This window comes from Bos indicus x Bos taurus, chromosome 19 (genome assembly GCF_003369695.1).
Source record: "Bos indicus x Bos taurus breed Angus x Brahman F1 hybrid chromosome 19, Bos_hybrid_MaternalHap_v2.0, whole genome shotgun sequence".
Taxonomy (NCBI): Eukaryota; Metazoa; Chordata; class Mammalia; order Artiodactyla; family Bovidae; genus Bos; species Bos indicus x Bos taurus.
In genome coordinates this window covers 22,233,940-22,258,322 of record NC_040094.1, presented here as the reverse complement: position 1 = coordinate 22,258,322, position 24,383 = coordinate 22,233,940, and the positions used below count along the sequence as shown (strand labels likewise).

General features: G+C 40.7%; 1 protein-coding gene across 5 annotated transcripts in view; it reads right to left on the bottom strand.

Annotated features, from left to right (window-relative positions):
- EFCAB5 (EF-hand calcium binding domain 5) overlaps window positions 1-24,383 on the bottom strand; it is an 85,281-nt gene that overhangs the window by 13,529 nt on the left and 47,369 nt on the right. For 3 of the 5 annotated variants that reach the window (XM_027518274.1, XM_027518276.1, XM_027518277.1), the window contains 9 exons: window positions 22,431-22,508; window positions 22,244-22,336; window positions 19,811-20,025; window positions 17,568-17,724; window positions 13,690-13,979; window positions 11,620-11,789; window positions 9,813-10,041; window positions 5,269-5,421; window positions 3,259-3,362 (listed from right to left, as the gene is read on the bottom strand). In XM_027518274.1, the coding sequence (XP_027374075.1) occupies window positions 3,259-3,362; window positions 5,269-5,421; window positions 9,813-10,041; window positions 11,620-11,789; window positions 13,690-13,979; window positions 17,568-17,724; window positions 19,811-20,025; window positions 22,244-22,336; window positions 22,431-22,508 (1,489 nt within the window). Of the gene's footprint in view, window positions 1-3,258; window positions 3,363-5,268; window positions 5,422-9,812; window positions 10,042-11,619; window positions 11,790-13,689; window positions 13,980-17,567; window positions 17,725-19,810; window positions 20,026-22,243; window positions 22,337-22,430; window positions 22,509-24,383 lie in introns of those variants that run through there. The other 2 variants (XM_027518275.1, XM_027518278.1) reach the window with 2 other exon arrangements.

The following is a 24,383-nucleotide window of genomic DNA, read 5'->3' as shown; positions in this document are numbered from 1 at the left end:
ACAGGATGGGGAAGCGGAAGATGCTAAGGGACTTCCTTGGTGGTCCAGTGGCTAAGACTGCACTCCCAATGCAGGGGGCCTGGTTCAATCCCTGGTCACAGAACTAGATCCTGCATGACAGTGACTAAGAGTTTGCATGCCGCAACTAAGACCAGGTGCAGCCAAATAAATAAATATTTTTAAAACTGTGATTTCAGGTGAAGTTTATCCTCAGCCCAATCCTAAAAGGAGCTTTGGAAGCCAAATTGCACCCACACTCTGCCCCACCTTGAAGCAGGGGAGAGGTCTTTTGTCATTCATTAGCGCTCTAAATGTAAACAGATACATCTTAACAGTTGAGTGAAACGTGAACATGAAGCCACTCAGTCATGTCCAACTCTTTGCAACCCCATGGACTGTAGCCTACCAGGCTCCTCTGTCCATGGGATTTTCCAGGCAATAGTACTGGAGTGGATTGCCATTTCCTTCTCCAAGGGATCTTCCCAACCCAGGGATTGAACCTGGGTCTCCCGAATCATAGACAGATGCTTTACCATCTGAGCCACCAGGGAAGTCCAGCTTTCACATAAGGGCTGGGCAATTAGACCATAGCTGGGTATCCAGATCCTACAATATCCAGTTAGCCCCAGGAAAGCTCTCAATTGTTTTTGAGTCGTGGGGGAGGGCAACTGGAGGATTCCTTGTACCCGATCAGAGGACAGCCTCCTGGACCCGTGTGTAATCTGAACTCCCAGGTAAGTGACCTTTGTCTTGACCATCTGTGCCTTAGCACGGGAGACTTTATATCCCCTTTCTGCCAAGAAGTTTAGAACCTGAATTGCATGTTGTTGGGCACTTTTCTCATCTGGAGAACAGATTAATAGGTCATCTATGTATTGTAATATTTTCCCATTAGGTCCAGGTCCAGATCTAGGAGATCCTGGCTAAGGGCCTGTCCAAACAGGTGGGGGCTATCTCTGAACCTCTGAGATAATACTGTCCAAGTCATCTGTTGGTGTTTTTCTCCTGGGGCCTCCCACTTAGAGGCAAAAAGATATTGGGATTCTTTAGCCAGTGGTGTGCAAAAAAAATGCATCTTTGAGATCCAAGACTGTAAACCACTTGGCACTGGGTGGGATTTTTCCCAAGATTACATAGGGATTGGGTACTGTGGGATGGAGGGGGACTACAGCTTCATTTATGATCCGGAGATCTTGGACCATTCTCCAGGTTCCGTCTTTTTTCTTTACTGAGAGGATTGGGGTGTTACATGGTGAACTGGTGGGGACCAATAACCCACAAGCAAGGAATTTATTTATTAAAGGCTGTAGTCCCTCCCGAGCCTCTCTTTTGAGAGGATATTGTTTCCGGTTAGGAAACCAAGTGGGATCTCGGAGGACAATGATGACCGGTTCCGCTTGGTGGGCTTGTCCAGGAATCCCCTGGTCCCATACCTGGGGGTTAATTTTGTCTTCCCATAGTTTTTGGTCCTTCTCTATTGAAGGTGTAATGGGTTCTTCAGTAGTAACCAGGAGCTGTAGACCTCTAGGGACTGAAAAACTTCCCATCACAAGGGTGGTCCCCAGTTTACCACTGACTATCTGTGAGTCATTACAGAATGCTAAGAATAGCCAGCTGTCTTCCACCATTAGTAGCTAAAAATACAGACTCATGGATGTAGAAATGAGTCAAGCAGAGTTCCCCACGGACCATAACATTGTTCATGTCTTCTATAAATATTACTCATTTAGAGGCTGCCCAGGAGGCTCAATGGTAAAGAATCTGACTGCCAATACAGGAGACGCAGACAAGCTTTCGAACCCTGGATTGGAAAGATCCCCTGGAGAAGGGAATGGCGACCCACTCCAATATTCTTGCCTGGAGAATCCCATGGACAGAGTAGCCGGGTAGGCTGGAGTCCACAGGGTCACAAAAGAGTCGGACACAATTAAGCAATAAACAACAACAAAGCTCTAAGCTGCTCTGGATGTGTGTTGGGGAGGTGTTTACAGAGCTCATCGGCCCCTCCTGGAGAGGGGCTCCCCTTGACAATTACAGGGTGAGTTATTAGCAATAGGATCTGCAGCCCCTGGCAGAAGATACTTGGGCAGGGCATTGACAGCACCTGTGTCAGTGAGGGACCTGAGGTTTTCATAGAAATGTAGTAGCTCCTTCTTTCCCTCAGGAAGTATAAACACATCCTTTTATCTCTTTCCCCCTTTTTCCATCTACATGATATTGAGATGTCATTCCTTTTAGGTATCTGTAAAAACGCTGGTGCTTAGCACAGCCTCAGAAAAAACACGTTTAGGGAATTCCCTAGTGGTCCAGTGGCTAGGACTCTGTGCTTCCACTGCAAGGGGCATGGATTCAACCTCTGGTTGGGAAACTAACATCCTTCATGCTGTGGGTATGGCCAAAAAAGCATATTTACAGTTCATAACACCAATCCTGTCATGATAGAAAGGTTATGCCCTTGTTTGGCTGTACCTACCCGTCGCTGCAGCTGAGCCATGTCTTCATGATAGCCATAGTAGTGAGGCATCATGCTAAGCTTCCTTGGTCAACAGAGTTCCTCAAAAGGCACCTGCTCTAAGTTATACACAGGAATCCAAGGTTGTAAGTCTGGGTGTTAGAAGGACTCTTGTAAAACTCTTAGCCAGGACAAGGAATAACTATGGAAAGGAGCTTAAAACTGAATGAACATTCTGGTATGAGGCCAAACTGAAATTGAATTAACATAGGTACTTAAATGTCAAATTGCCTACTAGCCTGAGATAGGTTACTGCCTATTCAACTATGCTGACTCTCTAAGAAGCACTGTATTCTAGTTAAGATCTGTTTTTGCAGTAGTTTAGTAGCGTACTTTGCATTTCACACATGAGAGGCATTCAAGGTAATCTAGAACTGAGTACTTATTAAAGGCAACATTCTCTGCCTCCTCCCCGTCTTTGCACCAGCCTGTCTTCTTTAAGTTAAAAAAAAAAAAAAATGTCCGCAGGCTAGCTAACATTAAGAGGATGAGCTCTGATTAGTGATGTGGGTGTATTTTTCATAACCATGGTGGGTTTTTGTTAATTTCATGTTAATAAGAAAATTATAAAAAATAAAACACTAAATTGAAATCTGTTTTAAAAAGAACTTAAGGGGGAAAGGACCCAGGCAGACAAAGGTCTACAGTAATTTTCCTTTAAAGCCCCATCAGAATGAGAGCCATTATATTCATAAGAAGCAGAAGCTGGCAGTCAAACAAAACAGGCGGTGAGGTATGTCCCATACCTGAAGATGCATGTCTTCCTAAAGATGACAGAGGGATTCTTGTGGATTTCTGTTAGACCCTGCTGCCCTGTGACCATCATATTTCGTAAAACATAGTCTGAATCCTTGAAAAGAGGTAGAAATTTCATTACAGAGAGGAGTGATTAAACTTCATGCTCTCATTGAGATTTTGGGGACAAATAGAAAAAAATTAGAAAAGCTTAGGCAATATAAAATGTTTTTCAAGTTATAGGTCAAGGTCAATATAATTTTGAGCCACAATGATGCCAAACACTTGGAAGGCTTCTAGGTTTGGGCCTCAGAAATTTTTTTCCCTAGACTGATTCATCCTATTGGTCATCCCAACCAGTCTCATGGTTTATGTTTTGTTTTGAGTTGTTTTGGTAAAATATACACAGCATAATATTATTATTTTTGCCATTCATAAGTGTGCAATTCAGTGGGATTAGAGACATTTACAATGTTGTGTAACCAGTCTAATGGTTTTAAATATAATTTACTTACCAGCGTGGATTTCCCCCAAACACTAAGCTCATATATCCAACTGTGTATTCAATATCTCCACTTAGATATCTAACAGACATTTCAAATTACAGTTTAAAAATGCTTTTCAATTTAGTAGGTGAGAAATTATCTTTTACTTAAATTTGTATTTCATTATGAGAACAACTGAACATTTTTTCCTATGTTTATTGACCATTTGCATGAGGTTTTTTTAAAAATAAAATTGTCTTTTGCTTATTTTTCTTTTGGATTTTCAAAATTCCACTAATTTTTATATAACACTGTTATTCTCTGCCAGATATATGGCAATTAATTGTGTTTATAACTTTGGTGCAAGAAAGTTTTACATTTTTATGTCATCAATGTATCAACCTCACTTTAATCACTTCAACCTTTGAGACTCAGCCATCCTTCCCCAGACTACAGTTGTAAATTCCCCCCATCCTTCATTTTCTTAGCTATTCTCATGCATTTGTTCTTCTTCCATATGAAGATTAAATCATTTAGCCAATTAAAAAAATTATGCTAGAATTTTTCTTGCAATTTTGTTAAACTTAAAAATAACTTTGGTAAAAAATTAGATTTTAAAGTTATATTTATGGGGAGCTGCTATCACTCTTAGCCTGAAGGTGGTGATGGTAGTCAGTCGCTCAGTCATGTCCTACTCTGCGACCCTGTGGACTGTAGCCCACCAGGCTCCTCTGTCCATGGGATTATCCAGGCAAGAATACTAGAGTGGGTTGCTATTTCCTTCTCCAGGGAATCTTCCTGATCCAGGGATCAAACCAGCTTCTCCTGCTTGACAGGCAGATTCTTTGCCACTGAGCCGCCTGGGAAGACCAAAGAGGTAAGGAGAGGAAGCAATTACCAGAACCTGGAGAAGACAGCCAAGTAGAGAGGACCATGTGACTAAGGTACAGTGGTCTTTTTTTTTTTAATTCCCAACTTTTATTTTTGGCCTCCCCATTCTCTAAGTATCAAAGTACTTTCTTCTTGAATCAGACTGTATACTGAATACGTTTAAAACACAGCTGAGTGCTGTCTTTCTCTAACAGGTAAAAATTTTTAACAGTAAATTTGAAATGTGTGTGGTCCAAAGAAGAAGGATAAAGAAAAAGAACAGATTATGATCTCTTATTTCCCATTGACATAAGACTAACATAAGATTTCATATATTGGGGGCATGGAGCCCTCTTCAAGCGGACATTCTGAGCAGGACTATTGTTCAAAAATGTTAAAAAAGAGAATGTATTAGCAGTTTTCATAATCCACAGAGATCACTTGACTTCTTATCTCTTCAACAGAGACCTGGGGGCCAGGAACTCTTCTTGCCGCACCAACCTCCCAGGATGGCCCTTCATTCTATTCATTTTGTTGAAGAACACAGCTAACCCAAAGAAACCTAGAGAGGGAGAGCCAAAAGCATAAATACCCCAACCTCACTCTCCTTCTGCCTGCCAGTCTCCTACTGGTGCCTTTCATTGGACAAACTGAAGCAGGAGCTACCTTCTCTGAGTTGGGCTCAACAAAGTATGTAGAGATGGCAGTGATGCTGGGTGTGATGTTGTAGAGCCAGCCGATGCCAGTGATCACAATATGAAGGATGTGCTCCCGGCTGTGGACGTAGTGATAGGCAGTACTAAAGACATTGGCAACACCCTGTAGAGACAGAAATTTAAATTGCCTTCTCTTTTAAAAATAGCCAAATAATTAGTAATGCATCAATTGGATTATCTTTTTTTTTTTAATTTTATTTTTGCTTATTTGGTGGCATCGGATCTTAATAGTTGCACACATGGGCTCTTCATTGTGCTGTGTGGGCTTATTTGCCCCCTGGCATGTGGGATTTTAGTTCCCTGACCAGGGATCAAACCTGCATCTCCTGCGTTGGAAGGCAGATTCTTAACCACTGGACCATCCGGGAGAGTCCCCTGAATTATCTTTTAAATTAATGATCATCTGTTGTTACTGTTGTTCCTGTTGTTTAGTCGCTCAGTTGTGTTCGACTCTGTAACCCCATGGGCGGTAGCCCACCAGACTCCTCTGTCCATGGGATTTTCCAGGCAAGATTACTGGAGTGGGATGCCATTTCCTCCTCAGGAAATCTTCCAGACCCTACAACTCCTGTATTGGAGAGCAGATTCTTTATCACCGAGGCACCAGGGACACCCAATAATCATCTACTTCCTAAAAATTATTCATTGGTTCTCAAAAGGCATTTCAAAAGAGTTCTCAAAAATGTTTCAGGTTCCACTATGAAAAAATGAAACCAAAAGAGTAAACAGAGATCTACTGGAAAACCCATCTAACTTACTACGTTTGCTGATAATCATCCAGTGAAATCAGTGGTATATACCATCAGAAAGCAGTGTCATAAGAACAAGGTAAACTTTGAAATGAGAAAAAAATAATGTTTAAAAGCCAAAAACTAATGCCAGCCTTGGACAGATGGGTAAGAGCTGCCCCAATCTGATGCAAGATTAATATCTGTGTGTTTACATGGCTACTGTCATCAGATCAGCTGTGCAGGTATGCTGGGTTTCCAGGCCTGCAGTTACACGGTTTTCTTCAACACATAAAGAGAGCCTGTTCCACAGAGAAAGGATCAGAAACCCTCAGAACCCATCTGTGGTCTTATTGTCAAGAAACCCTAGGATATGACCTCCCTGGTGGTCCAGTGGTTGAGACTTCACATTCCAATGCAGAGGGTATGGGTTCAATCCTGGTTGAGGAGCAAAGATTTCACATGCCTCTTGGCCAAGGAACCAAAGCATAGAAGCAATGTTATAGCACATTCAATAAAGACTTTAAAAAATGGTCACATCAAAGGAAACTCTAGGAGGAACCACAAATTCTTCAAAAATATCTGCATTTTATATTATGACCCAAGACATCTAAGGATATCTCAAGAGCCTTTACCTCCAAGGGCTAGGAGGTCAATTTATAATTCACTTTGACATGTTCTCTAATAAGACCATGGTGATTGCCACCGTGCAAGTAAAACACACTCCTTGGAAGGAAAGTTATGACCAACCCAGATAGAAGGCAATGGCACCCCACTCCAGGACTCTTGCCTGGAAAATCCCATGGACGGAGGAGCCTGGTAGGCTGCAGTCCATGGGGTCGAAGAGTCGGACACGACTGAGCGACTTCACTTTCACTTTTTACTTTCATACATTGGAGAAGGAAATGGCAACCCACTCCAGTGTTCTTGCCTGGAGAATCCCAGGGACGGGGGAGCCTGGTGGGCTGCCGTCTATGGGGTCGCACAGAGTCGGACACAACTGAAGCGACTTAGCAGCAGCAGCAACAGCAGCAGATAGCATATTAAAAAGCAAAGACTTTACTTTGCCAACAAAGGTCCATCTAGTCAACGCTATGTTTTTTCCAGTAGTTATGTATGGATGTGAGAGTTGGATTGTGAAGAAAGCTGAATGCCAAAGAATTGATGCTTTTGAACTGTGGTGTTGGAGAAGACTCTTGAGAGTCCCTTGGACTGCAAAGAGATCCAACCAGTCCATCCTAAAGGAGATCAGTCCTGGGTGTTCATTGGAAGGACTGATGTTGAAACTGAAACTCCAATACTTTGGCCACCTCATGCAAAGAGTTAACTCATTGGAAAAGACCCTGATGCTGGGAAGGATTGGGGGCAGGAGAAGAAGGGGACAACAGAGGATGAGATGGCTGGATGGCATCACCGACTCGATGCACATGAGTTTGGGTGAACTCTGGGAGTTGGTGATGGACAGGGAGGCCTGGAGTGCTGAGGTTCGTGGGGTCGCAAAGAGCGGACATGACTGAGTGACTGAACTGAACTGAACTGAATGATAATTTGGAGTATAGTTCACCATACTCTTCCACTTTGCATCTTAATATCTTCACATCATTCTTATGTCAGAAGAGAATGAAACTTATTATGAAAAAGATGTCCAGGGGAAAAGATTCTACCACTTCCTCAGTTGTACATCCAGTAAATGAGAGGGGAAAAATTTAAATGATGGTAAATAAACATCAAGAGCATCCAGGGGAACAGATGATAGCAACTTCCTGATTGCTGCTACATCCCAGTCCAATGCCTCCATAGGGTTTTCAATCTCCTTCACTGAAATTTTTATTCATAAAATTAAATAAAAAAATTTTTTTTCTTTTTGGCTGCACTGTGCAGCATGTGGGATTTTAGTTCCCCAACCAGGGATTAAACCTATGCTCCCTGCTATGGAAGCGTGGAGTCTTAACCACTGGACCACCAGGAAAGTCCTAAAATTAAATGCTTGTAGAAATGGTCTAGTTATTTTATAATCTTAAAAGTGCTTTCCAGGGACTTCCCTAATGGTCCGGGGGCTAAGACTTTGCATTCCCCATGCATGGGGCCTGGGTTTGATCTTTGGTCAGGGAACTAGATCCCATGTTGCTGCTGCTTCTGCTGCTGCTGCTAAGTCGCTTCAGTCGTGTCCAACTCTGTGTGACCCCATAGATGGCAGCCCACCAGGCTCCCCCGTCCCTGGGATTCTCCAGGCAAGAACACTGGAGTGGGTTGCCATTTCCTTCTCCAATGCAGGAAAGGGAAAAGTGAAAGTGAAGTCGCTCAGTCGTGTCGGACTCTTAGCGATGCCATGGACCGCAGCCCACCAGGCTCCTCCATCCATGGGATTCTCCAGGTGCCACAACTAAAGATCCTATATGCTGCAACTAAGACCCGGAACAGCCAAATAAATAATAAAATAAATATATATATATTTTTTAAAGTGCCTTTCCTTTTTTTAGTTTCTTTTGTTTAATTTTATTTTCATTTAGCAGACAGTATAAGATACTTAAACACCATCTTCAAACAAGGGACCTAATTTCAAAAACCTGTTTTATTTAGTTAGTTATCTTAATACTTGTTCATTTATTTGACTGCCTTGGGTCTTAGTTGCTGCTCGAGGGATCTTCATTGATGTCATGCAGGATCTTTGGTTGTGGCCTGTGGCTCCCAGGCTTAGTTGTTCCTCAGCAAATGGGATCTTAGTTACCCAACCAGATAGCAAACCCATGACCCTTGCATTGGCAGGCAGATTCTTAACCACTGGACCACCAGGGAAGTCCCCTCAAACCTATTTTAATATTTGGGGATTCCTGGGTGGCTCAGTGGTAAAAAATCCTCCTGCCAATGCAGGAGACACAAGTTCAACCCCTGGGTCAGGAAGATCCTCTGGAGGAAGAAATGGCAACCCACTCCAGTATTATTCTCGCCTGGAAATCCCATGTACAGAGAAGCCTGGTGGGCTACATTCCATGGGGTTGCAAAGAGTCGAACATGACTGAGCGACTGGGCACAGTCTTTAAATAAAACTCCACTGATAACCCAGAATAAAACCCACATATTAACCTTGATATAAAGATTTTTATTTTTATTTATTTTTGCTCTTGTTCAACAGTAAGCATCATGGACTTTATTTTCTATTAAGTTTAAGCTAATATAACATTTAAAAAAAGAAATACTGGATAATCAACAATTTTACCAAAGAAGCCACAGCATTACAGGTCATGAAAAAGTGCCACTCCCTTTTGAGATCTGATTTGAAAACATGAATATTTGAGAAACATTTAGGCTTTTCCTTCATTCTTCATCCTCAAAAATTCTAACACTAAAATCAAGAACTATGGTAAGGCATATCATATTTAGCACCATTTGTGTAAGGAGCAAAGGATTTCTAGTTACCACTATAAATAAAACATAAATATGTCTCTTCTAAAAGTTCATTCCTACTTTTTGGGTTTTAGCTAGTAGTCTAATAGTTGGATTTCAGTTCTATAGCAGAAAATGCCGTTCCTACAATTAATACCATGGAACACATTAACAAGCTTCCCAGACAATCTGAGGCATAGATATGCAACTGAGTCTGAGTCCCTCCATGTGTAATAGGGAACCTCTCCAAAGACTGACACATGTATGATGACACCATTTATAGACATAGCTTTACTCTCATCTGGTTTCAGGTTTTACTTTTTCAAAAAGTATAGGACAGGCTATCCTACCATTGATTTTGAAGAACTCTTCTATGTCGTACCTGATAGAATCTGATCTCGTGGGGTAGGAAGATGTTAATTTTCTGGGGATCTCTTAGAGTGTCAACAGCCAAGACCCCAAATATCCTCATATATGCGTCCTGAAGGGGAAGAGCCAGGAATGACCCATTGTGATCGCTCTTCTTGCGGGAATGGTTCCAGAAGTAGATGTTCCCATGGTGCTGAACTTGGGGGACATGTATTGGCTTCCCTTCATCCACTACTGTAAAGCTGAGGAACAGGAATATGAGAAAAGGAGAAAGGCACAGAAGAGGGCTTTAGACTAAGCCATGCAGGACACTAGATCAGTCCATCCATAATCATTAGTATTATATATCAGAGAAGTGGACTCATATAAAATTACCAGTCTGGAGAGTCTGACTTGAGAGAAAGATTTTTAAAAATAAGCTTAATAGTGTGTATATCGAAGAACAAGAAAGACTGTACAGAAAAAAATGAGGATCGATGAGCCAGATACAGTCAGATTAGGGGGACACAATGGAAAGGGCTAGAAATTAAGAGTGATTATGTTGTTATAATGGCTGTAATACGAATCCAGCTGCATTTGATTTGGGACCATAAGTGTTATTGGGGAAAGATTGCTACAAAGAGACATAATGTCAATAAAAGTTGACATAGAGTTCTTACACTATGACAGGCAAAAAAAATAAATAAACTTAGATCATAACAGAGAAAACATACACAAACAAGATGTTGTTGTTTAGTTGCTAAGTCATGTCCTACTCTTTTGCAACCCCATGGCGGGTAGCCTACTAGGCTCCTCCATCCATGGGATTTCCCAGGCAAGCATGCTGGATTGGGTTGCCATTTCCTTCTCCAGGGGATCCTCCTGACCCAAGAATGGAACCCGAGTCTCCTGCATTGGCAGGCAGATTCTTTACCAATGGGCTACCAGGAAAGCCCATTTAAACAGGATGTGGAGACATAATTTGACTTTATTTTTGGGGGCTCCAAAATCACTTCAGATGGTGACTGCAGCCATGAAATTAAAAGACGCTTACTCCTTGGAAGAAAAGTTATGACCAACCTAGACAGCATATTAAAAACAGAGACATTACTTTGCCAACAAAGGTCCAACTAGTCAAGCTATGGTTTTTCCAGTAGTCATGTATGGATGTGAGAGTTGGACTATAAAGAAAGCTGAGTGCTGAAGAATTGATGCTTTTGAACTGTGGTGTTGGAGAAGACTCTTGAGAGTCCCTTGGACTGCCAGGAGATCCAACCAGTCCATCGTAAAGGAAATCAGTCCTGAACGTTCATTGGAAGGACTGATGTTGAGGCTGAAACTCCAATACTTTGGCCACCTGATGTGAAGAGCTGACTCATTTGAAAAGACCATGATGCTGGGAAAGATTGAAGGTGGGAGGAGAAGGGGACGACAGAAGATGAGATGGTTGGATGGCATCACCAACTCAATGAACATGAGTTTGGGTCAACTCTGGGAATTGAAGATGGACAGGGAGGCCTGGTATACTGCAGTCCATAGGGTCACAAAGAGTTGGACACGACTGAGCAACTGAACTGAACTGAACTGGAGACATAATTTATGGAGCAGGTACAACTAATTGAACTGATACTGTGAAGCAAAGTCCCTACATGAAAACCAATGCTCTTGGAAAAATCAGGTGAAATCACCCAAGACTGGAAACCTCCTGCTTGAGAAACTTTGGTGACCTGAGGCATTTCTCTCTTGGACAGCTAACTAGGAAGGATTTCAGTGCTACTTTACTTCACAAAAGGAATTTTTTTCAAAAGTGGGGTGAAACCAACATCTTTGGAAATTCTTACCTGATCCCCTTCATGTCCCTGTAGAGCACTCTTTTCAGAACAAATGGAGCATCGTCTAAAGTACAAGCTACATTCCTCAATAGAACGTTCCCTCTATCAGGCAGAAGTAGGTTTTCTTCTAAGAGGGAAATGTGAGCACTGATCTTCTTATTTCCATGGGCTTCAGCATCCTGTGGCAAAATGTTTCTGACCATTTATTTGCCAATTGCCAAAGAGCTATTCTGTTAATCATGTCTCCCTTCATTAGCCAATCTGTGCATCTGACCCTAATAATTTCATTTCCCTGAGTAAATGATGCAGATATTACCATAAATAGACCGTGGGGGAAAGGCTGACACCACAGCTGTTCCTGAAACCTGAGTTTCAGCGAGTAGAATAGATTTACTTTATGCCAACCAGACCAGTTCTACTAAAAAAAAAAAAAATCTGTCAAGTCTACTTATATTTAGAGGTTTAAAACTTGGATCCCTTTGAACCATACTCATGTTGTATGGGCTTCAGTTAAAAGTGCTTATTTTAGAGAGCTCAGGCAAGAAAGATGACTCATATTTCTTGACCATCCACTATGATGTGAATATGGGAAAATGCTCTCAAGAAATTCTCAACATAGTTTGGCTGTGACATTTGACTTACATCATTTCAGGAAAGGATTACTTGGGGCTCCAGACTGCAGACTATATGCAACTACTATTTATTTTTCTTTTCAGCTGTACTCTACAGCATGTGGGATTCTAGTTCCCTGACCAGGGATCAAACCCATGCCCCTTGGAGTAGAAGCACAGAGTACTAACCAGCCGACCTCCAGGGAAGTCCCACAACTACTATGTCTAATTAAAATAACTGAAAATTCTATGTACCTAAAATATTATAACAATATTATGTGTTAACACATATGCCAAGTATGGGTATAAATTGGGAATATTAGAGACAGTTTCTCTGATATTTGTCTCCTCTTCCTATAAACTTGGGTTTGTTCTTTGTGCTTTTCTTTTCCCTTCTTGATTCCTCCTTTTCTACATAGAAAATCAATAGACTAACAAAAATGTAGTAGTAAGATGTCTCTAAGGGTATGGCAGATTTCTGAAGCAAGTTGGAACAATAACTCTTTTGCTTTTTGGCTGAGCCTCCTGCAGTGGAAATGCAGTGTCCTTAATCACTGCACTGCCCGGGAAATTCCAATATCTCTTTTTCTTGATTGGTCTACTGTTCCTGGTCCCATCATTTCCGATTATTGATATATTGGAAAATTAAGCCATTCAGGAGATGATTCCCATAATCCTGTGTTGCTATTTAGCTGAGATGAATGACATAGTTTCCCCGGATCAATGGAAGCTGTGGTACTTGTAGAAGACAGCCATGCTGTTCCTGCCTGGGAAAAGCAGTAAGCTGGAAGCGTCCAAGGAAGGCAGCAGAGCTGTGGATGGTGGTTCATCCAGGTCATGTCTTTTAAGGGACAGGACTCTGCAATAGTCTCAGCTTATTTCTAGGCAGTGCTATGAACTATTGTGTCACGTTGGATTCTACTTTATAATGACTTTATGATTTAAATAGTTCCTTTTATTTTTACTTTATTTTTAATTGGAGGGTAATTGCTTTACAATGTTGCATTGGTTTCTAAATCAGCCATAAGTATACACATATAGCCCCTCTGTCTGAAGCCTCCCTCCCACCACCCCCCAAATAGTTCCTTTTAAAACTGACTCCCAAAACAGCATGCAAGGGAAATAGAGCTTAAACTGCTTGTACATCTCCTTACTGTTTTTGTTTTTGTTTTTAATGTCAGTTTATTGTCTGTTATAGTTTCTTTGACTCTTGGCACAAATGAAATTAGGAATTCCAAGACATAATTCTGTTTCTTATACCTTTCCTCTCTGCTTCTACCTTGCCAATCTGCAATCATTCCAGTTATATCTTTACTAGGTTTGGGGTCATTGTAAAACATTGAAATGAGTAAAATAGCCTATTAAAAGATTTCTCAAGAGAATTTTGTGTGTTCCTCCTTTGCAACCACTGAACATCATCACCTGGGAGGAAATGTTTTTCTCTTATATGTCATTTTAGAAAGCACACCTGTGTGAGGGCCTTAAAGGTCTCCGTGTACACTGGCTCCAAGGACACGCCACTTGTCTCTGCAGCACGCTGGATTTGGTGCAGCCACTTTTGTCTGGCACAATTCCTCAGACTCTCAACATGGCTCCTTTCTAAAGAGTTCATCAGAAACTCCACAACACTTTCCAGAACTTCTTCTTCATTGCCCCTGAGTTCAGAGACAACCAATTCTATGTATTTCTGAAACTGTTTGGAAGACAATCTCACTTCGTGCCCAGGGTGTAGCTTTGGAAATTGGACATGTAGTTTAGCTAAAAGACAGAAACATAAAACCAAAAACTAATCAAAAGTTCATTCACCTGTGGGGGAAATTTGCATTCTTACAGCAAATCGAAGCCTCTAACAACTGCTTCTCATGGAAAACCAGGTATGTCAAAGGCATCTCCAATGGATGTCCAGTGGAACATCTTACAGTGACTTTCTATGCGGAACTCAAGATGATTCCTATATCATCTATTTTTTTTTTAAGTCAATTTATTTATTTTTAGTTGGAGGATAGTTGCTTTACAGTACTGTTTTGGTTTCTGCCATACAGCAACATGAATTAGCCATAGGTATACATATGTCCCCTCCCCCTGAACCTCTCTCCCACCTCCCACCCCATCATATCCCTCTGGGTTGTCACAGAGCACTGGATCTGAGCTCCCTGAGTCATACAGCAAATTCCCACTGGCTGTCGATTTTACATATGGTAATGTATATTGTTTCATTTAAATTCTACCTCTCAGCCAGGTGAAACCTTATAACATCATCCTCAGGTCCCTTAAATTCTAGAATTCATCGTGTCCAACTCCTCTGTTTTACCCATGAGGACACCTGGCTCTACAGAAGGTCAGTAAGTTGCTCACGGTCATGTGATCACTTCAGTTCAGTTCAGTCGCTCAGTCGTGTCCGACTCTTTGCGACCCCATGAACCGCAGCACGCCAGACCTCCCTGTCCATCACTAACTCCCGGAGTTCACTCAAACTCACGTCCATCGAGTCGGTGATGCCATCCAACCATCTCATCCTCCGTCGTCCCCTTCTCCTCCTGCCCTCAATCTTTCCCAGCATCAGGGTCTTTTCAAATGAGTCAGCTCTTCGCATCAGGTGGCCAAAGTATTGGAGTTTCAGCTTCAACTTCAACCTTCCAATGAACACCCAGGACTGATCTCCTTTAGAATGGACTGATTGGATCTCCTTGCAGTCCAAGGGACTCTCAAGAGCCTTCTCTTGAGAACACCACAGTTCAAAAGCATCAATTCTTCGGTGCTCAGGTTTCTTCACAGTCCAACTCTCACATCCATACATGACCACTGGAAAAACCATAGCCTTGACTAGACAGAACTTTGTTGGTAAAGTAATGTCTTTGCTTTTTAATATGCTATCTAGGTTGGTCATAACTTTCCTTCCAAGGAGTAAGCATCTTTTAATTTCATTGCTGCAATCATAATCTGAAGTGATTTCAGAGCCCAGAAAAATAAAGTCAGCCACTGTTTTCAGTTTCCCCACCTATCTGCCATGAAGTGATGGAACCAGATGCCATGATCTTAGTTTCTGAATGTTGAGCTTTAAGCCAACTATTTCACTCTCCTCTTTCACTTTCATCAAGATTCTCTTTAGTTCTTCACTTTCTGCCATGAGGGTGGTGTCAACTGCATATCTGAGGTTATTGATATTTCTCCCAGCAATCTTACTTAGTAAAAGATAAAATATCAGAACCCAGCTCTCCTGACCATCGTGTAATATCTTTTCTTCCATGGACCATGGTTCTGTGTTATGAAGTTTTCCCATCTTGTAAGTGAAAACCACCTCATTAGACACAATTAATGAAGAACACCTGATGTTGATCAACTTAGGTAACTTTAAAGATCAACCAATACAATGATTTTTGAAAGGGCTGAAGAACTTTACTAACCCTTATCATTTTTTCTCTCATGCACCATATACTTTAAGAATTTGAAGTCTGTTATGTCAAAGTCTCAGATAAATCCTTAAACCCAGTGTAGAGCAAAATAATTTATCCTGGGATCTAAGCAAATGAAGGAGAGAACTTCTTATATGAGAATTTTAGTAGCTTTTGATTGAGAAGAATTGATCAGAAGAAGAAAAATATAGGAGAAGAGAAAGTCATTAAGGAGAACACAAAGTTAAGTAAATGTAGGGGAAACTTTGGAGAAGGCAATGGCACCCCACTCCAGCACTCTTGCCTGGAAAATCCCATGGACGGAGGAGCCTGGTAGGCTGCAGTCCATGGGGTCAAGAAGAGTCGGACACGACTGAGCGACTTCACTTTCACTTTCCACTTTCATGCACTGGAGAAGGAAATGGCAATCCATTCCAGTGCTCTTGCCTGGAGAATCCCAGGGACGGGGGAGCCTGGTGGGCTGCCGTCTATGGGGTCGCACAGAGTTGGACACGACTGAAGCGACTTAGCAGTAGCAGGAGAAACTTGCAAGTCATTCAGACTTGAGAGGTGAATCAGACCTTGTAGAGGCAGAAGGATAAAATAAGAAGGGAAAATAGGCAGGACTGTGAAGTGGGTTTGGATTGTTTTATGGGTATGTGTAGCTAGGTATACAGAAGGAATCTAACTATGTAGAATTACGATCTTGGACAAAGCACTGTACAACAGTTTCACTCCTGATTGCTCTGACATTTTCTACATGCCCATCAGCAATGCACAAGGGTTCATATTTCTTCATATCCTTGCCAGCACTGTTATTTTCCATTTTAAAAATTACAGTCAAAACTATATAAGCAAAAAAAGCAAAAATAAATTAATGGGGCTATATCAAACTAAAAACCTTCTGCACAGCAAAAGTAACAAATGAAAAGGCCACCTACAGTATGGGAGAAAATATTTGCAAATCATATATCTGATAAGGAGTTAATATCCAAAATATACAGCAAACTCATAGAACTCAATGCTGCTGCTGCTGCTAAGTCGCTTTAGTCGTGTCTGACTCTATGCTACCGCATAGACGGCAGCCCACCAGGCTCCCCCATCCCTGAGATTCTCCAGGCAAAAACACTGGAGTGGGTTGCCATTTCCTTCTCCAATGCATGAAAGTGAAAAGTGAAAGTGAAGTCGCTCAGTCGTTTCCGACTCTTAGTGGCCCCATGGACCGCAGCCCACCAGGCTCCTCTATCCATGGGATTTTCCAGGCAAGATTACCGGAGTGGGGTGCCATTAGCAAGAAAAAAATCGGAATGAAAAATGGGCAGAGGAACTGAATAGACACTTTTCCAAAGAAGACATGCAAATGACCAGAGGCTCATGAAAAGATGCTCAAACATTAATGAGTGTACCAACTTTCATTACAAGAAAAGTTCTAGGATTCTAATATACAGGGTGATGATCATAGTTAACAATACCATAATATATACTTGAAAGTTTCTAAGACAGTAGATCTTAAATGTTCTTACCACAAAAAAGAAATGGTAATTATGTGAGATGATGGAGGTATTAACTAAGCCTTGGTAATCATTTCACAACATAAGCGTATCAAATCAACACATCGTACAGCTTAAATTTACACAATGTTACATGTCAATGGTATCTCAATAAAACTGAAAAAAATGACAGCCACACTAGTACATGTGAAGTGTGAAATGCTATCTCATGGCTTTAGAACAACCAATATTTTAACTGTATATATATCAGAATAATGAGGAGGAAATGGCAACCCACTTCAGTATTCTTGCCTGGAAAATTCCGTGGACAAAGAAGACTGTTTGGGCTGAAGTCCACGGGGTCACAAAATGTCGGACACGACTGAGCACACACGCATATCATAATACTGGGAAACTTGAAGCCAAGCTGTTACCACAACTTAAGAAAATTCTTTCGTTTTTACCTTTCTTCATAGATTCTTTTTCCATTCCTTCCTTGTATGTATACAAGAGTTCATCAATTTCCTTCAGATCCAGAAAGCCTGAGCCGTCACAGTCCCACTTCTGAAAGAGGGCTTTTAGGAGAAGTTCCCGTCGGATTCGGGAAGCATTTTGTCTAGCCTAGGGCACACACAGGATAACAAAGCACAGAAGATATATCTGTTCATTATGCTAGCTGGCGAGCTTCCCTGATGGCTCAGATAATAAAGAATCTGCCTGCAATGCAAGAGACCAGGGTTCAATCCCTAGGCCGGGAAGCTCCCCTGGAGAAAGGAATGGCTACCCACTCCAGTATTCTTGACTGGAGAATTCCATGGACAGAGGAGCCTGGCGGGCTACAAAGAGTCGGACATGTCTGAGCAACTAACAGACACACACATAGGTATACACACACACAGACACATATGCTAGCTGGCACCTTATGCTTATTCCCCACAAAGAGCAGCACTTTTTACAGAAACAGCTTTACTTTGGGACTAAGCAGGATACGAATAGTAAAATGAAACATTTAATTTTAATTCTCTTAATATCAGTTTTTATCTCTCAATAAACATTTTCTATGTTTCACCTCTAAGATAGAAAGCAGGCATTCTCTGCATTGAACTAAAACACATTCATTTAGGAAGGGGACTCTCTCCTCGAGAATCTGATTCATTCCTCTCCATTCACTTACTAGTTGTTCAGCAATGTGATAAATACATTGGGTGATCTTCCTGACTCCTTTTTTTCTCTACCATGTGGGATCTAAGTTCCCCGACTCCCCAACCAGGGATCAAACCCATGCCTCCTGCATTGGGAACATGGAATCTTAACCACTGAACTGCCAGGGAAGTCCCTGCCTGGCTTTTTTTTTTTAAATCTATTTTAATGTTATTTATTTATTTGGCTGTGCTGGGTCTTAGTTGCAGCATGTGGGATCTAGTTTTCCTGACCAGGGAGTGAACTTGGGCTCCCTGTATTGGGAGCTCAGAGTCTTAGCCACTGAAGCACCAGGGAAGTCCCTGCCTGGCTTCTTGATGAAATATGTTTTGTAGTGAAGGGCGATGGATGATAGTGTTCAAACAACAAAAAATGACTGTGTTCAAAAATTCTTCCTTATATTTAACATTGGCCTGACATTAATTTTATTTACCATTTAGATTTTTTACTAGATTATGTTAACTAGATAGTAACTTATCTAATCAAGGTAGATTTTATTGATAAAAGAAAGTGAACATATACCATTTGGTTAAATGATAGGAACTTCAATTGAGGAGGAAAAAGGAATATCAACTCTAAATTAGATTGAGAAGACTCATAAGACTGATAAAGTTACTGAATATGCTTGATGAACCTAATTTATATATTTCATATAAGAGTACATAAATTGTTCCTATCAGAGAATGTGTGTGCATATTTCATTCAAGCAAGTAGTAACTTCTTAAGAAAGATGAAGCCCACTACCTTGGTGTACCCAAAAATATGTATTCAAGCCACAATCATACCCTTATGTATGCACATTTGTAAACGTACTCACACATCAGACAGTGTACACATACACACACATCTTTGCACATGAAAATATCTGCTCCTTGGAATCTGCTCTTCAAGGTTTGGAGGAGCAAAAACACAGCTATATAAGAAACCATCTCCTGCCATCAGCAATCATGTTCTTATTAGAGGAATGAATTCTCTGGAGTGTGATCTTAGAACATTTGACAATAAAATGAAGTATTTAATTGCCATGCTAATTAAGTACCTAATTAGCATAAGCATTCACAACCAAAATTAGTACTTAAGAAGAGCTAGTCTAGGAGGAACTGAGGTTGATAGATTTTTTTAATTTTAATTTTTAATTACAAGATAATTAATTTACAATACTGCAATGGTTTCTGCCATCCAGATGCAGGTGCTTAGTTGCTCAGTCGTGTCCTACTCTGTGACCTCATGGTAGCCCACCAGACTCCTCTGTCCATGGGGATTCTCCAGACAAGAATACTGGAGTGGATTGCCATGCGCACCTCCAGGGGATCTTCCCAACCCAGGGAGCAAACCCGGGTCTCCCACATTGCAAGCAGATTCTTTACTGTCTGAGCCACCAGGGAAGCCCATACATCAACATGAATCAGTCATAAGTATACATACATCAACATGAATCAGTCATGGGTATACATATCTCTTTATAATAGTGACCTCACTTGTTTTATTGGTAAATAGTATTACTCACCTTTTCTAAGCCACTCATTTTCTCTTCTTTTGTTTCAACAAAGCCCTTCCTAAAAAAGGAGGTGAGGGCTTCACTGACACTCAAGGGGGAATCTTCACCAACAAATGTCTCCAGGAGCTGCACAAACTGGAGTAGATTGACGGAAACTCCATTGAAGGTACTCCTACCCTTTATTTCCTTGTAAGACTGAATGTTTCTGATAATTGAGTGCAGGTCTATCAAACAAGAAACATACATCAAACGGTGACATGAACAATTTTATCAAAGTTCAGGGAAAATATATGAGTACATATTGTAATGAACATCTACTACCTTTTTTCCTACCAGAAGTCTGTGCTGCCTTCATGAGGACAGCACCCCCTTTTTATTTTTAATATATCCTTTATAAAGTTTGGGTTTTGGTTTTTGTTCTCATTTTCTCTCTCTCTCTCTCTTTTTTTTTTTTTTTGTTTTGCCTGTGGGATCTCAGTTCTCTGACCAGAGATTGAACCCTTGCCCCCTGTATCGGCAGCACAGAGTCTTAACCACTGGACCACCAGGGAAGTCCCTAAACGTATCTTTTATTTATTTATTTATTGGTCTTCATCCTTTTGTTCACACCTGGTGGCATGTGGGATCTTAGTTCTCCAAAGAGGGATGGAACCCATGCCGCTTGCATTGGCAGTGTGGAGTCTTAACCACTGGACTGCCAGGGAAGTCACCCTCCTTTTTTTTAATTTGAGAAAACATCTCTCCCCGATTGTCAGTTTTGATGTATCAGGTAGTACTGAGCCTCATCCACCCTTGCTTCAGGATGGCCATGTGATATAGGTCCGCCTAGTGACTCACAGATGACAGCAATGGGATCCACTATAGGCCAATGAGAATTAGCCCCAGGACTTTTGGGGCAACTACTGGGGGAGAATCACTGGTCTTGTACTCTGACTCCTGAACTAGTAGGATGTAGGCTTAGAGATGCTCTCATGGAAATCTTTGCCACAATACAGAGAAAACTACCTAAAACTGAAAGTTATACAGAGAAGAACAGGGCAGAGAGGCAAAGAGATAGTGTCCTGCTGCTATTATTGAGCCCTTGGATTCAGTTGTGCCTGAAGCCAGCTGCAGTCTGGACTCGCTAGTTAAATAAGTCTGTAAATACCACCACTATGACCTCTCCCTCAGGAGGCTTGACTCATATATTTATCTTGAAGCTTGATGCTATAACATGAAGTGTAATTCATAGAAGAGCCCGGTGATTTACGATTGATTTATTAACTAATTCAATCATTCACGCACTGATGCCTTCCATATGAGATCTGATGTAACTTAAAAAGAATCAGCCATGCAATTGTCAAAACGGTAGAGTAAAACTGAAATAAAGAAGATCAGGAGAAGAGGAACATGAAGTAGCAGGCAACAAGAGCTTAACCAATGCCATACAATTTCACCAAATATTTGGAGGATGTAAAGTTTGCTATTTGATCCATTCTTAAATGAGAAAAGAAACTGCAGACAGGAGGAAAACTTTTTGATCTTATAAGTTCTACTACTTGTTGGTGAAAGGTAAAATGATAAAATAGCATTGCGGTAAAATACGAATACTTGTTGGGATCATTGTTGTTAAATACATGGTTTACTGAGAGCTAAAAGCTATTCTTTGCTCTCTCTGTTGAGTAGATCTTTCTTTGTAAGTCTTCAAAAACAAGACAGAGCCTCACCTGCCTCACATAGTTAGATGTGGAACTACAAGGGAGAGGAATTGCTGGAATGATTTCTATTGTTCTAATATCTAATTCCCCTTGTATACCTGGATCATAGCTTCAAAGTGGTTTCAGGGCCACATAACCATAAAAAAAAATTGTATACAGTTGGCCCTTTGTAGCTGCAGGTTCTGCATCTGTGGGTTCAACTGTGGATCAAAAATATTCAGGAAAAAAAAATCCAGAAAGTTCCCAAAAGCAAAACTTGAATTTGCCATACATGGGCAACTATTTACATGGCATTCACATTGCATTTTCAACTATTTACAAAGCATTTACATTGTACTAAGTATTATAAGTGATCTAGATTTAAAGTATATGGGAGGATCCATCAGTTATATGCAAATACTTGTCCATTTTATAAAGGGGTTTGAGCATCTTGAATGTTGGTATTCGTGGTGAGGGGAAATTTTGGGTGGATGATATTCATGGAACAATCCCCTGCAGACACTAATGGACAACTGTACCAACACGTATGCTTTAAAGAGCACTACAATAGCACTACATGTACACTACCACCGGAAACAGTCGTCTCGAATACGTTTAGGTCCATTGGCTCAAGGACAAAATGGTGCAAGTGTCACCCTGCCATGGTGCCTTGGCTAAGTCCAGTCCTTACCATTGGGAACCACAGTAAATTAAAGGTTATCAAATTAGAGTGCCATCTGTTCTTCCTGGCTTTGTTAACATGTACCTGTGAACCTCGAGTTATCATAGATTAAATGTGCCTGTTCCTCGTCTTCATGTTTGGCATACTTCATGTTCCAGTTACAAGTCAGAAGTTCACCTATAAGATACATATGCCATAATATAGTCAACTTCATTTTCACAATGTTTTTGCTCTGGAGTATGAATGAAAGGAGAATTAAATAAGGAGTCACCTGTCCATGACTTTCCTTCTATTTTCTGGGACTTGGGTTCGCAGGATTTGTCTTTCTGAACTTCCTTTTTAGCAGGTTCTAAAAGGTATAAAAGAAAATGCCTATGAGTTGAAGATTATGTAGTTAATAAATGAAAGAAATATCTTGCATACAGAACACAAAAACTTTCTTTCGGGTCCTTTTCTGTATATGTTGTATCATAATGGTATCATTTAATAACTTAATCACAAAGATATCGCTTAATAGCTTTAGTTTTTGAGAGCAATTCTGTGACAAAGTCTATGTATTGTACCCACATTTGGCCACACAAAGTGAGGGCTGTATTTCCCAGCCTCCCAGACAGCAGGTGTCACTATGTGCCTGAATTCTGATGAATGAACAAGATAGAAAGGAAAGAAATGATGTAATGTCTATCCTTTTCCCTTTCTCCTCGCCTACTGGTCAGGATGCGGACATGGTGGTTAGCTATCTTGGAGTGTGTGGCTGGAGGAGACACAAGGCAGAAAGAGCTTGAGCCACTGTTGATTTCTTGGGGCTGATCCTTCAAATAAGTTTTGACTTTTATACGAGAAACAAAGAAACTTCTGCCTTGTTTAGACATTGTTATTTTGTTTTGGTTTTGTTTGTTTTTTTAGACACTGTTATTTTGGATCACTGTTACAGAGAGTTAAAATTAATAGTAACTTCACTAATTTTTTAGGCTGTGTCCCCACTATGTAAGGAGAACCAGAAATTAGTAGCCCTGTTCTGGGAAGAAATACATATAATGCTGAAAAAATGAAAGATTTCAAATTAGTTAATGATAGTGTAAAATCCTTAACACAGGTTACCTATCTCTTATGAATTTAAATAAGAACTTTCTTTGGGACTATAGAACTTTAGAATTTTTTTTTCAAAAATGCCTAGAAAGCATATTAAAAATAAGAGACATTATTTTGCCAACAAAGGTCCCTAAAGTTAAAGCTATGGTTTTTCCAGTAGTCATGCATGGTTATGAGAATTGGGCCACAAAGAAGGCTAAGCACTGAAAAATTGATGTTTTTTGAACTGTCTTGTTAAAAAAGACTCTTGAGAGTCCCTTGGACTGCAAGGAGATCAAACTAGTCAATCCTAAACAAAATCAACCCTGAATATTCATTGGAAGCAATGATGCTGAAGCTCCAATACTTTGGCCACCTGATGCGAGGAGCTGACTCATTAGAAAAGACCCTGATGCTGAGAAAGATTGAAGGCAGGAGGAGAAGGGGATGACAGAGGACGGGATGGTTGGATGGCATCACCAATTCAATGGACATGAGTTTGAGCAAGCTCTGGGAGATGGTGAAGGACAGGGAAGTCTGGCATGCTGCAGTTCATAGGGTCGTAAAGAGTCGGACACAACCGAGCGACTGAACAGCAACAACTGAGGACTTAAGTGACATTGAGATTGGCTCTCGAAAAGATTATAATTCTTCAACTAAAAGGGCATAAATTTACATAGGCAATTCCCAAGAAAAGTCTTCTGCAGAATAAATATTTGAAATCCAGGATGCTTTCTGTCTTAAACATTACCTTCAGAAACTCTTCTAGAATGTCTTATATGCAACTGAAAAAAGTGAGATACTTTTAAAATTTGAAATAAAAGAAAATTTAAAAAGTGGTTTCTAATATTAGATACACTATTTAAAATAAAACAGCTTCTGTGCCTTTTCAGAAGTCCAGTGAAAATTTCTACAAGTAATACTACCAGATTTCTGCCTTACAAATGGGCTTCTAGTGTAGAGGGATTTCTAGGTAAATTGACAGTAGAGACTTTCTAGATTGCATGTAATTGATTGCTCAAAGTATAGACTCATGTTGAATAGCAAAATATGTCTGAAGTTTGCATGACCTTATATGTCACAAAAAGATCCTAACCGAAACGAAGATTTTTCTGCAGACTTTAAAAACCGCTCTAGAAAACAAGGAGCTGAT